Raw genomic sequence first — 14506 nt, 5'->3', positions numbered from 1 at the left:
GCTATAGTACTGTACACTTTAAAGGATCAGCAGCATGTTACTGAGGTTTTCATCTAGTTTTTCTGCTGTAAAGTAGTTCTGTAAGTTACTATGATCAGAAAGGTTTCATTTGTATCTAGTTATATAGTACACCAAACACATTTTACAGGTGTAAAGTAAAATGGTGATTTCATAGGGGGTCTGAGCACAGTAAAAAATTGTTTAAAAGCGGGGGTGAAAAATAAAGATCAAGACAGGACAAATAGTATTGATTGGATGGGAGGTCATCACTGTCATATACTGAGCTGGATACGTGTTTAAGATATAGCACATACCATGTTGAAATAGAGGGGGGAGACAGGACATATACAGTATTTGTGGGGGTTATACCATGTTGAAATAGAGGGGGGAGACAGGACATATACAGTATTTGTGGGGGTTATACCATGTTGAAATAGAGGGGGGAGACAGGACATATACAGTATTTGTGGGGGTTATACCATGTTGAAATAGAGGGGGGAGACAGGACATATACAGTATTTGTGGGGGTTATACCATGTTGAAATAGAGGGGGGAGACAGGACATATACAGTATTTGTGGGGGTTATACCATGTTGAAATAGAGGGGGGAGACAGGACATATACAGTATTTGTGGGGGTTAAACCATGTTGAAATAGAGGGGGGAGACAGGACATATACAGTATTTGTGGGGGTTATACCATGTTGAAATAGAGGGGGGAGACAGGACATATACAGTATTTGTGGGGGTTAAACCATGTTGAAATAGAGGGGGAGACAGGACATATACAGTATTTGTGGGGGTTAAACCATGTTGAAATAGAGGGGGGAGACAGGACATATACAGTATTTGTGGAGGTTACACCATGTTGAAATAGAGGGGGGAGACAGGACATATACAGTATTTGTGGGGGTTATACCATGTTGAAATAGAGGGGGGAGACAGGACATATACAGTATTTGTGGGGGTTATACCATGTTGAAATAGAGGGGGGAGACAGGACATATACAGTATTTGTGGGGGTTATACCATGTTGAAATAGAGGGGGGAGACAGGACATATACAGTATTTGTGGGGGTTAAACCATGTTGAAATAGAGGGGGGAGACAGGACATATACAGTATTTGTGGAGGTTACACCATGTTGAAATAGAGGGGGGAGACAGGACATATACAGTATTTGTGGGGGTTATACCATGTTGAAATAGAGGGGGGAGACAGGACATATACAGTGTTTGTGGGGGTTATACCATGTTGAAATAGAGGGGGGAGACAGGACATATACAGTGTTTGTGGGGGTTATACCATGTTGAAATAGAGGGGGGAGACAGGACATATACAGTGTTTGTGGGGGTTATACCATGTTGAAATAGAGGGGGGAGACAGGACATATACAGTATTTGTGGGGGTTATACCATGTTGAAATAGAGGGGGGAGACAGGACATATACAGTGTTTGTGGGGGTTATACCATGTTGAAATAGAGGGGGGAGACAGGACATATACAGTATTTGTGGGGGTTATACCATGTTGAAATAGAGGGGGGAGACAGGACATATACAGTGTTTGTGGGGGTTATACCATGTTGAAATAGAGGGGGGAGACAGAACATATACAGTGTTTGTGGGGGTTATACCATGTTGAAATAGAGGGGGGAGACAGGACATATACAGTATTTGTGGAGGTTATACCATGTTGAAATAGAGGGGGGAGACAGGACATATACAGTATTTGTGGGGGTTAAACCATGTTGAAATAGAGGGGGGAGACAGGACATATACAGTATTTGTGGGGGTTATACCATGTTGAAATAGAGGGGGGAGACAGGACATATACAGTATTTGTGGGGGTTAAACCATGTTGAAATAGAGGGGGGAGACAGGACATATACAGTATTTGTGGGGGTTATACCATGTTGAAATAGAGGGGGGAGACAGGACATATACAGTGTTATACCATGTGGACATGGAGGGAGGTCCTACCATGCTGGATGGGAGAGTTGCGTGTCGACCCAGTACTAGTGCTGGATCCATACTTCTCCAAAAGCTCTGAAAACTCTCTCCTGTAAGAAGCCAAAGGGGTAATTAATGACACGTCCCCAACAACAAGTATACAGTTAGAACTGAACTATAACACTGTACTCACAGCCACACCCCCACACGGCCACACAGCCACACAGCCACACGGCCACACAGCCACACAGCCACACGGCCACACGGCCACACAGCCACACAGCCACAGAGCCACAAAGCCACACAGCCACACAGCCACACACCCACACAGCCACACAGCCACACACCCACACAGCCACACACCCACACGATTCACTGAAACGACAACCTTATATTAGTCTATCACACCCACCACCTCACACCCCACAGAACCCCAAATCATATCACACCCACTACCTCACACCCCACAGAACCCCAAATCATACCACACCCACTACCTCACACCCCACAGAACCCCAAATCATACCACACCCACTACCTCACACCCCACAGAACCCCAAATCATATCACAGCCACTACCTCACACCCCACAGAACCCCAAATCATATCACAGCCACTACCTCACACCCCACAGAACCCCAAATCATATCACACCCACTACCTCACACCCCACAGAACCCCAAATCATATCACACCCACTACCTCACACCCACTACCTCACACCCCACAGAACCCCAAAGACCCAAGTTAATACCTTTAGATTCTACAACACTAAACTATGATAGCTCACACCTTAATAGTTTTTATATTGTCATCACATATTGGAGCCCAAATCCAACCATGGGTGGTAATTCTGTTAGGGGAAACCCTAAATGCTACCATGGGTGGTAATTATGTTAGGGGAACCCGGGAATTCTACCATGGGTGGTAATTCTGTTAGGGGAACCCGAAATGCTACCACGGGTGGTAATTATGTTAGGGGAACCCGAAATTCTACCATGGGTGGTGATTATGTTAGGGGAACCCTACATGATACCATGGGTGGTAATTCTGTTAGGGGAACCCGGGAATTCTACCATGGGTGGTAATTATGTTAGGGGAACCCGAAATGCTACCACGGGTGGTAATTCTGTTAGGGGAAACCCTACATGATACCATGGGTGGTAATTCTGTTAGGGGAACCCAAAATGCTACCACGGGTGGTAATTCTGTTAGGGGAACCCGAAATGCTACCACGGGTGGTAATTCTGTTAGGGGAACCCGAAATGCTACCACGGGTGGTAATTCTGTTAGGGGAACCCTAAATACTACCACGGGTGGTAATTCTGTTAGGGGAACCCGAAATTCTACCACGGGTGGTAATTCTGTTAGGGGAACCCTAAATGATACCATGGGTGGTAATTCTGTTAGGGGAACCCTAAATGCTACCATGGGTGGTAATTCTGTTAGGTGAACCCTAAATGCTACCATGAGTGGTAATTATGTTCGGGGAACCCTACATGATACCATGGGTGGTAATTCTGTTAGGGGAACCCTAAATGCTACCATGGGTGGTAATTCTGTTAGGGGAACCCTAAATGCTACCATGAGTGGTAATTATGTTCGGGGAACCCTACATGATACCATGGGTGGTAATTCTGTTAGGGGAACCCTAAATGCTACCACGGGTGGTATTTCTGTTAGGGGAACCCTCCATTACCCTTCCAGATAAAGCTGATGTGTTGATAGAATATCAGCTACATTATAAGGGTGAAATAGTGTTTTTAAAGTAAAGGTGTTGCTGTGTAGCTCCCCTACTGAATACACAACATCACCCACTAATCCCATTGTTGTTGGCTCTAGAATGGAGGCCTAATACACTGCCTGAGAGAGAGAGAGAGAGAGAGAGAGAGAGAGAGGGGGGGGGGGAGAGTGAGAGGAGAGAGAGAGAGAGAAAGAGAGGGGGGAGAGAGAGGGACAGAGAGAGAGAGAGAGAGAGAGAGAGAGAGGGGAGGGGAGAGAGAGTGTGGAGAGCTTGAAAGAGAGGAGAGAAAGAGAGTGGGGGGAGAGAGAGGGGGGAGAGAGAGCGAAAGAGAGGAGAGAGAGGAGAGAGAGAGAAAGAGAGAGAGCGTGGGGGAGAGAGGGGGGAGAGAGTGAAAGAGAGGAGAGAAAGAGAGTGCGGGGAGAGAGAGAGGGGGGGAGCGAGCGAAAGAGAGGAGAGAGAGTGGAGGGGAGAGAGAGAAAGAGAGCGAGTGGGGGGGAGAGAGAGAGAGAGAGAGAGAGAGAGAGAGAGAGAGAGAGAGAGAGAGAGAGAGAGAGAGAGAGAGAGAGAGAGAAAGAGAAAGAGAGTGGGGGATAGAGAGAGAGAAAGAGAGAGAGAAAGAGAGAGAGAGAGTGAGAGTGGGGGGGAGACAGAGAGAGAGAGAGAGAGAGATAGAGAGAGAGAGAGAGAGAGAGAGAGAGAGAGAGAGAGAGAGAGAACATTTCCTGGTATTCCCTCAGTGTCATTGTTATGATCTTAAAAATAAATTGGATTGTGGATGGATTTCCGGACCAGGTACATCCACTGAATGATCCCTAATCAAATCTGTGATTTTCTTGGAATGACGGGCATTGCTTGGTATAATATGATTTTTCTGTAACAATTGTAGAGGAGTGGTGGTTTTTCGTCTCAAATTGTGCATTGATTTAATGTCTTCCTCTTCCTGTATTATCTTTCTATATCAAGTCCTTGCTGCAGATACCTAGACAGGAAGCAGCTAACACTGGCGTATGGTCTACTCCTTTCTAGGGATCGGGTGTAAGGGGTCGGGTGTAAGGGGTCGGGTGTAAGGGGTCGGGTGTAAGGGGTCGGGGCTAAACTCTATTTCTTCAACTGCATTGTTGATTAATCGCTTGTAAGTAAGCATGTCACGGTAAGGTCTACAGTACACCTGTTGTATTCGGCGCATGTGACCAAATAACATTTAATTTGATTTGATTTGATTCTCAGTCATGGGTCAGCAGTATCTTTCCTGTTGCCTGGAGACTCTGAATTCTTCCTCTGTGTTCGCTACAGACTTCAGTCTGAGACGGCCGTCATTGAAGTCATTTGTGGTGACGTCAAAATGAGGAGTGTTGTACAAAACAAACCAATCAGAGTATTAAAGCCAATGAAGAATTTTCAAAACGCCACTTTACCAACGTGTGTTCTGGCCATCGGTTTCTGGGACCAATCAGAGCGGTTAGAATGTGTTTGAGTTCTAGAAATCGTCGGGGAGGTTCTCAGATCCAGACTCATTTGGAGAAGACCCCCAGACAGGAAGGATGTCCCCTCTCTGACCCCAGACAGGAAGGATGTCCCCTTTCTGACCCCAGACAAGATGTCCCCTCTCTGACCCCAGAGAGGAAGGATGTCCCCCCTCTGACCCCAGAGAGGAAGGATGTCCCCCCTCTGACCCCAGACAGGAAGGATGTCCCCTCTCTGACCCCAGACAGGAAGGATGTCCCCTCTCTGACCCCAGACAGGATGTCCCCTCTCTGACCCCAGACAGGAAGGATGTCCCCTCTCTGACCCCAGAGAGGAAGGATGTCCCCCCTCTGACCCCAGACAAGATGTCCCCTCTCTGACCCCAGACAGGATGTCCCCTCTCTGACCCCAGAGAGGAAGGATGTCCCCCCTCTGACCCCAGACAGGATGTCCCCCCTCTGACCCCAGACAGGATGTCCCCCCTCTGACCCCAGACAGGATGTCCCCTCTCTGACCCCAGAGAGGAAGGATGTCCCCCCTCTGACCCCAGACAGGATGTCCCCTCTCTGACACCAGACAGGAAGGATGTCCCCTCTCTGACCCCAGACAGGAAGGATTAGACTGATCTGATCAGCTATGTGGTGCTCTTCAACATGCCCTAGTTGGCTTTGTGTGTGTGTGTGTGTGTGGGGGGGTGGGGGGGGGGGGATGTCCAGTCTGAATCTCTGGTATATTTAACCTCACTGCAGGGGAATGTCCAGTCTGAATCGCTGGTATATTTAACCTCACTGCAGGGGTATGTCCAGTCTGAATCTCTGGTATATATAACCTCACTGCAGGGGAATGTCCAGTCTGAATCTCTGGTATATTTAACCTCACTGCAGAGGAATGTCCAGTCTGAATCTCTGGTATATTTAACCTCACTGCAGAGGAATGTCCAGTCTGAATCTCTGGGATATTTAACCTCACTGCAGAGGAATGTCCAGTCTGAATCTCTGGGATATTTAACCTCACTGCAGGGGAATGTCCAGTCTGAATCTCTGGTATATATAACCTCACTGCAGGGGAATGTCCAGTCTGAATCTCTGGTATATTTAACCTCACTGCAGGGGAATGTCCAGTCTGAATCTCTGGTACATTTAACCTCACTGCAGGGGAATGTCCAGTCTGAATCTCTGGTATATTTAACCCCACTGCAGGGGAATGTCCAGTCTGAATCTCTGGTATATTTAACCTCACTGCAGAGGAATGTCCAGTCTGAATCTCTGGTATATTTAACCTCACTGCAGGGGAATGTCCAGTCTGAATCTCTGGTATATTTAACCTCACTGCAGGGGAATGTCCAGTCTGAATCTCTGGTATATTTAACCTCACTGCAGGGGAATGTCCAGTCTGAATCTCTGGTATATTTAACCTCACTGCAGGGGAATGTCCAGTCTGAATCTCTGGTATATTTAACCTCACTGCAGGGGAATGTCCAGTCTGAATCTCTGGGATATTTAACCTCACTGCAGGGAAATGTCCAGTCTGAATCTCTGGTATATTTAACCCCACTGCAGGGGAATGTCCAGTCTGAATCTCTGGTATATTTAACCTCACTGCAGGGGAATGTCCAGTCTGAATCTCTGGGATATTTAACCTCACTGCAGGGGAATGTCCAGTCTGAATCTCTGGGATATTTAACCTCACTGCAGGGGAATGTCCAGTCTGAATCTCTGGTATATTTAACCTCACTGCAGGGGAATGTCCAGTCTGAATCTCTGGGATATTTAACCTCACTGCAGGGGAATGTCCAGTCTGAATCTCTGGTATATTTAACCCCACTGCAGGGGAATGTCCAGTCTGAATCTCTGGGATATTTAACCTCACTGCAGGGGAATGTCCAGTCTGAATCTCTGGTATATTTAACCTCACTGCAGGGGAATGTACATACTGTATATTGTGCTTGTGTCTGCATGTCTTCCTTCATATCACCATCAGGATGGGCTGCTGGGACAGATGGATTAACAACCTCAGAGGTCACATAGGGTCACGTGGTGATCTGATGTCACTAGCGGGGCTGACTGGTGGTTAAGGTGGCTAACACCAAAGACACAATCTCTAGCAGTTTGGAGTCTCACTAACGGGAATGAAGAACGAGAGCCATTTAGCTACTGTAAATAAATATCCATTTGGGGGTTTTAAATGTTGGTCTATATTTTGTCTACATTTAGTTATATTGTAAGTGTTCATTTCAACAGGATTCCCTGGTTAAATAGAGGTTGGTTATAGCTTCATATTTAGTTATATTGTAAGCGTTCATTTCAACAGGATTCCCTGGTTAAATAGAGGTTGGTTATAGCTTCATATTTAGTTATATTGTAAGCGTTCATTTCAACAGGATTCCCTGGTTAAATAGAGGTTGGTTATAGCTTCATATTTAGTTATATTGTAAGCGTTCATTTCAACAGGATTCCCTGGTTAAATAGAGGTTGGTTATAGCTTCATATTTAGTTATATTGTAAGCGTTCATTTCAACAGGATTCCCTGGTTAAATAGAGGTTGTTTATAGCTTCATATTTAGTTATATTGTAAGCGTTCATTTCAACAGGATTCCCTGGTTAAATAGAGGTTGTTTATAGCTTCATATTTAGTTATATTGTAAGCGTTCATTTCAACAGGATTCCCTGGTTAAATAGAGGTTGGTTATAGCTTCATATTTAGTTATATTGTAAGCGTTCATTTCAACAGGATTCCCTGGTTAAATAGAGGTTGGTTATAGCTTCATATTTAGTTATATTGTAAGCATCATTTCAACAGGATTCCCTGGTTAAATAGAGGTTGGTTATAGCTTCATATTTAGTTATATTGTAAGCGTTCATTTCAACAGGATTCCCTGGTTAAATAGAGGTTGGTTATAGCTTCATATTTAGTTATATTGTAAGCGTTCATTTCAACAGGATTCCCTGGTTAAATAGAGGTTGTTTATAGCTTCATATTTAGTTATATTGTAAGCGTTCATTTCAACAGGATTCCCTGGTTAAATAGAGGTTGGTTATAGCTTCATATTTAGTTATATTGTAAGCATCATTTCAACAGGATTCCCTGGTTAAATAGAGGTTGGTTATAGCTTCATATTTAGTTATATTGTAAGCGTTCATTTCAACAGGATTCCCTGGTTAAATAGAGGTTGGTTATAGCTTCATATTTAGTTATATTGTAAGCGTTCATTTCAACAGGATTCCCTGGTTAAATAGAGGTTGGTTATAGCTTCATATTTAGTTATATTGTAAGCGTTCATTTCAACAGGATTCCCTGGTTAAATAGAGGTTGACTCTAGCTTCATATTCCATTTCTATTTCTGACCTCCTCTCATCACAGATCAATGGTACTAAGGCTTTAACAACCAGGTTAATATTACTGCGTAGTGGACTCAAATAGCATGGAGGAGATACAGGGAGAATAGGGGAAAGAATTAGAGAGAGGGAGAGGGGGATTAGAGAGAGAGATGAAGAGAGGAAGGAACAGAAACGGAAAGGCATAATCCCTCCATCCCCTCCTCTCCTTTCCCCTCCTGTCCTCTCCTCCTCTCCATCCCTCCTGCCTTCTCCTCTCCTCCTCTCCATCCCTCCTGCCTTGGCCTCCCCTCCTCTCCTTTCCCCTCTTCTCCTCTCCTCCTCTCCATCCCTCCTGCCTTGGCCTCTCCTCCTCTCCTTTCCCCTCCTGTCCTCTCCTCCTCTCCATCCCTCCTGTCTTGGCCTCCCCTCCTCTCCTTTCCCCTCCTCTCCTCTCCTCCTCTCCATCCCTCCTGCCTTGGCCTCCCCTCCTCTCCTTTCCCCTCCTGTCCTCTCCTCCTCTCCATCCCTCCTGCCTTGGCCTGTGTGCTGAGCTCTGAGCTCTGAGTTTTGGTTAAGGCACAGAACACAGATTATAGAACGATGTGAGAAGCACAGGCTCATCTCATGAGTACTGTCCACAGTTTAGCCTGTAGCCTGCTTTCCTGCCTGTAGCCTGATTTCCTGTCTGTAGCCTGATTTCCTGCCTGTAGCCTGCTTTCCTGCCTGTAGCCTGCTTTCCTGACTGTAGCCTGCTTTCCTGCCTGTAGCCTGATTTCCTGTCTGTAGCCTGATTTCCTGCCTGTAGCCTGCTTTCCTGCCTGTAGCCTGATTTCCTGACTGTAGCCTGCTTTCCTGCCTGTAGACTGCTTTCCTGCCTGTAGCCTGCTTTCCTGCCTGTAGCCTGCTTTCCTGCCTGTAGCCTGATTTCCTGCCTGTAGACTGCTTTCCTGTCTGTAGCCTGCTTTCCTGCCTGTAGACTGTTTTCCTGCCTGTAGACTGCTTTCCTGCCTGTAGACTGCTTTCCTGTCTGTAGCCTACTTTCCTGCCTGTAGCCTGCTTTCCTGCCTGTAGACTGCGTTCCTGTCTGTAGCCTGCTTTCCTGTCTGTAGCCTGCTTTCCTGCCTGTAGCCTGATTTCCTGTCTGTAGCCTGCTTTCCTGCCTGTAGACTGTTTTCCTGACTGTAGCCTGCTTTCCTGCCTGTAGCCTGCTTTCCTGTCTGTAGCCTGCTTTCCTGCCTGTAGACTGCTTTCCTGCCTGTAGCCTGCTTTCCTGTCTGTAGCCTGCTTTCCTGCCTGTAGACTGTTTTCCTGACTGTAGCCTGCTTTCCTGCCTGTAGCCTGCTTTCCTGTCTGTAGCCTGCTTTCCTGCCTGTAGCCTGCTTTCCTGCCTGTAGTCTGCTTTCCTGCCTGTAGCCTGCTTTCCTGTCTGTAGTCTGCTTTCCTGCCTGTAGCCTGCTTTCCTGCCTGTAGCCTGCTTTCCTGCCTGTGGCCTGCTATCCTGCCTGTAGCCTGCTTTCCTGCCTGTAGCCTGCTTTTCCCACCTTTCCTGCCTGTAGCCTGCTTTCCTGCCTGTAGCCTGCTTTCCTGCCTGTAGCCTGCTTTCCCACATTTCCTGCCTGTAGCCTGCTTTCCTGCCTGTAGCCTGCTTTCCCACCTTTCCTGCCTGTAGCCTCTCCTGCCTGTAGCCTGTAGCCTGCTTTCCTGACTGTAGCCTGCTTTCCTGTCTGTAGCCTGCTTTCCTGCCTGTAGCCTGCTTTCCTGCCTGTAGCCTGCTTTCCTGACTGTAGCCTGCTTTCCTGTATGTAGCCTGCTTTCCTGCCTGTAGCCTCTCCTGCCTGTAGCCTGTAGCCTGCTTTCCTGACTGTAGCCTGCTTTCCTACCCGTAGCCTGCTTTCCTGCCTGTAGCTTGCTTTCCTGCCGGTAGCCTGCTTTTCTGTCTGTAGCCTGCTTTCCTGCTTCTCCTGCCTGTAGCCTGCTTTCCTGTCTGTAGCCTGCTTTCCTGTCTGTAGCCTGCTTTCCTGTCTGTAGCCTGCTTTCCCGCCTATAGCCTGCTTTCCCGCCTGTAGCCTGCTTTCCCGTCTGTAGCCTGCTTTCCCGTCTGTAGCCTGCTTTCCTGTCTGTAGCCTGCTTTCCTGTCTGTAGCCTGCTTTCCTGTCTGTAGCCTGCTTTCCTGTCTGTAGCCTGCTTTCCTGTCTGTAGCCTGCTTTCCTGTCTGTAGCCTGCTTTCCTGTCTGTAGCCTGCTTTCCTGTCTGTAGCCTGCTTTCCTGCCTGTAGCTTGCTTTCCTGTATGTAGCCTGCTTTCCTGCCTCTCCTGCCTATAGCTTGTACATTCTGTAGCCTGTATAGCATGCCTTATTTTGTGTGTGTGTGTGTGTGTGTGTGTGTGTGTGTGTGTGTGTGTGTGTGTGTGTGTGTGTGTGTGTGTGTGTGTGTGTGTGTGTGTGTGTGTGTGTGTGTGTGTGTGTGTGTGTGTGTGTGTGTGTGTGTGTGTGACAGCTAGCGTGACCTGGTTTCATGCTGACTCACGATGTCAAAACTGACCACCCGGTCCGTTGTTGCTATGGCATCGTGGTTAGATTAGCAACCTGGCTAAATGGTAAATGCTAAAAACAATAGGCTACCAGATGGCAGAATATGATGAGTGGAGGATGCAGCTTCTCTCTGTTAATGTTCTGACCGATATAACCTTCCACTGGCTGTTTACAGCAAATCAAGAATTCATCACGTAGTAAAAGTTATATTCTACTGTGTTTGCTGTGTAATGTGGTTCCCTTCCCTGACTTTCAAATCAAATCAAATGTTACTGGTTACGTACACATATTTTGCAGATGCTTATGCTTCTAGGGCTAACAGTGCAGCAATACCGAACATTACAAAACAATCACAACACACAAATCCTAAAAACATTTTAAGAAAGAAATCAAGAAATATCAGTCCAGAATAGGAATATATATAGTGCATTCGGAAAGAATTCAGACCCCTTGACTTTTTCCACATTTTGTTACGTTACAGCCTTATTCTAGAATGGATGGGGGAAAGATCTTTTCCTCCTCAATCTATACACAATACCCCATAACGACATCACAATACCCCATAATGACATCACAATACCCCATAATGACATCACAATACCCCATAATGACAAAGCGAAATTGAGCTCAGGTACATCCTGTTTCCATTGATCATCCTTGAGATGTTTCTACAACTTGATTGGATTCCATCTGTGGTAAATTCAATTGATTGGTCATGGTTTGGAAAGGCACACACCTGTCTATATAAGGTCCCACAGTTGACAGTGCATGTCAGAGGAAAAACCAAGCCATGAGGTCGAAGGAATTGTCCATGGAGCGCCGAGACAGGATTATGTCGAGACATAGATCTGGGGAAGGGTACCAAAAAATGTCTGCAGCATTGAAGGTCCCCAAGAACACAGTGGCCTCCATCATTCTTAAATGGAAGAAGTTTGAAACCACTAAGACTCTTCCTAGAGCTGGCCGCCCGGCCAACCTGAGCAATCGGGGGAGAAGGGCCTTGGTCAGGGAGGTGACCAAGAACCCGATGGTCACTCTGACAGAGCTCCAGAGTTCCTCTGTGGAGATGGGAGAACCTTCCAGAAGGACAACCATCACTGCAGCACTCCACCAATTAGGCCTTTCTGGTAGAGTGGCCAGATGGAAGCCGCTCCTCAGTAAAAGGCACATGACATCCCGCTTAGAGTATGCCAAAAGGCACCTAAAGGACTCTCAGACCATGAGAAACAAGATTCTCTGGTCTGATGAAACCAAGATTGAACTCTTTGGCCTGAATGCCAACTGCCACATCTGGAGGAAACCTGGCACCATCCCTACAGTGAAGCATAGTGGTGGCAGCATCATGTTGTGGGGATGTTTTTCAGCGGCATGGACTGGGAGACTAGTCAGGATCAAGGGAAAGACGAACGGAGTGAAGATTGATGTGGATGGGGGCGTGCTCTTTCTGCTGTTTCCTGAAGTCCACAATCAGCTCCTTTTGTTTTGTTGACGTTGAGGGAAAGGTTATTTTCCTGGCACCACTTCACCAGGGCCCTCACCTCCTCGCTGTAGGCTGTCTCGTCATTGTTGGTAATCAGGCGTACTACTACTGTTGTGTCGTCTGCAAACTTGATGATTGAGTTGGAGACGTGCGTGGCCACGCAGTCATGGGTGAACAGGGAGTACAGGAGGGGGCTGAGCACGCACCCTTGTGGGGCCCTCGTGCTGAGGATCAGCGTAGCAAGTTCACAAGTTCATCAGTTTGGATTAACAGTCTGTACTAAATGTCTTTCCATTCATCCTCTTGTTGCTAGCTGCCAGGGGTGCAGAGAAAGGTAGGAAGAAGAAGTGCCTGAGGCGGAGCGAGGGCGTCCCAGCCCAAAAACCCTGCCCAAAATGTCCACCATGCCACTGCCAGGGTTATTCATCTTCGAAGAGGAAGCCAAAGAAACTCTCAGCGCCATGCCAACCATCTGGTTTATCAACAAAATTATTCATTTTTACTTTGAATAATTAAAAAATGGCATCTTTTTAATAATCTCAATTTTTAAGACGAGGAGGAAGAGAAGGAGGGAAGGAAGGGAAGGAGGAGGAGGCGGAGGAGGACAGGCAGGCCAAGTTGAGAGATAAAGGACATTCAGGGACACAGATGGACATGGAGCACAATTGGAGTTCCAAGCCGACACAAAACACCTGATAGCTGAAATTCAGACTTCAGACACAAATGCAGATTACAGACACTCACATCAGCGACCCAATGCGTGTTGACGCTAAAGTTGTGATTAAGTGTATTGACACTAAGCCTACAGAATGTGGTCAATGAATCGTGTGCATCTCATATCTAGACACGGTCCTCAGGGCCTACCTTGCTTCCTCGTCTCTGGCGATCAGAAGGCGCATTTGGTTGCTCGAGGACGCTGATCTCAGAACGTCTACTGCTCTGTATAAAACAATAACAAAAAAACAAAACGTTAATGTCTTGACTACATCAACACAAATTTCACTGGTCTTTTTGGTATTTTTCCAATGAAGAGAGAGTTGTTTTTTCTTGTTGAACCTACCTTTCACTGGTGACCCCTAGTAAACTCTCCCCATTCACCTCCAAGATCTGGTCTCCCGCCTGGAGGTGTCCTGGTGAGGTGAGAGGTCAACACAAGGTCACAGGTCAAACAGTGATGTCATCAAGGTGAGGATGTATTAATCACATCATGTGACGTCATCAGAATCCCGCTTGTATGATGAGTAACCTTGCCTCAGACCAGAGTACCGAAGACTTGTTTTGGCTCCCCAAACTATAGCTCAGCGGGCTAATGGTCTTGTGGGCGGGCAGACGACCCAGGGTTTAGGGGGCACATTTTACCTGGAATATCTAAGCATAACAAACCAGGGCCTGTGTTCACAAAGCCTCTCAGACTAGGATCTGGTCCCCACCTGTCTTATTCAATATTATCTAATAGGCAAAACTGATCCTAGATTAGCACTCCTAATCTGAGAGGCTTTGTGAATAGGGCCCAGGTATTTTAAATCTGATATAAATTACAGGAGCCCTATTGGCTGGTATCGTGACAACACTAATCACGTCTCTACCAGACAAGGGAAAGTAAGAAGAGCACTTAAGGGGAGTATACAATCTGTAAACGGTATAGACTAAGAGTAAACAAAGAGGTGAAAACTGTTGAGACGGCCCTTTCTGGACCTTCCTTGACCGCTGAAGGAGACGTGTTAATCAGTGATATGTCTCTATCTCTTTATCCCACCAGAACTGACCTCAGAACAAACAGTTCATCAGTGATACAGTATGTCTCTATCTCTTTATCCCACCAGAACTGACCTCAGAACAAACAGTATGTCTCTATCTCTTTAACCCACCAGAACTGGCCTCAGAACAAACAGTATGTCTCTATCTCTTTATCCCACCAGAACTGACCTCAGAACAAACAGTTAACCAGTGATACAGTATGTCTCTATCTCTTTATCCCACCAGAACTGACCTCAGAACAAACAGTTAACCAGTGATACAG

General features: G+C 46.6%; 1 protein-coding gene across 1 annotated transcript in view; it reads right to left on the bottom strand.

Annotated features, from left to right (window-relative positions):
- The window catches only part of LOC139569805 (uncharacterized), a 122624-nt gene that overhangs the window by 51952 nt on the left and 56166 nt on the right, over positions 1-14506 (bottom strand). The window contains exons 4-6 of the mRNA XM_071391519.1: positions 13547-13616; positions 13351-13425; positions 1980-2059 (exon numbers count right to left, since the gene is read on the bottom strand). Coding sequence (XP_071247620.1) covers positions 1980-2059; positions 13351-13425; positions 13547-13616 — 225 coding nt within the window. The remainder of the gene's footprint in view (positions 1-1979; positions 2060-13350; positions 13426-13546; positions 13617-14506) is intronic.

This window comes from Salvelinus alpinus, chromosome 1, assembly GCF_045679555.1.
Source record: "Salvelinus alpinus chromosome 1, SLU_Salpinus.1, whole genome shotgun sequence".
In the NCBI taxonomy this organism is placed as follows: domain Eukaryota; kingdom Metazoa; phylum Chordata; class Actinopteri; order Salmoniformes; family Salmonidae; genus Salvelinus; species Salvelinus alpinus.
The sequence above is the reverse complement of the archived record's forward strand: the minus strand, read 5'-3'. Positions and strand labels throughout refer to the sequence as shown.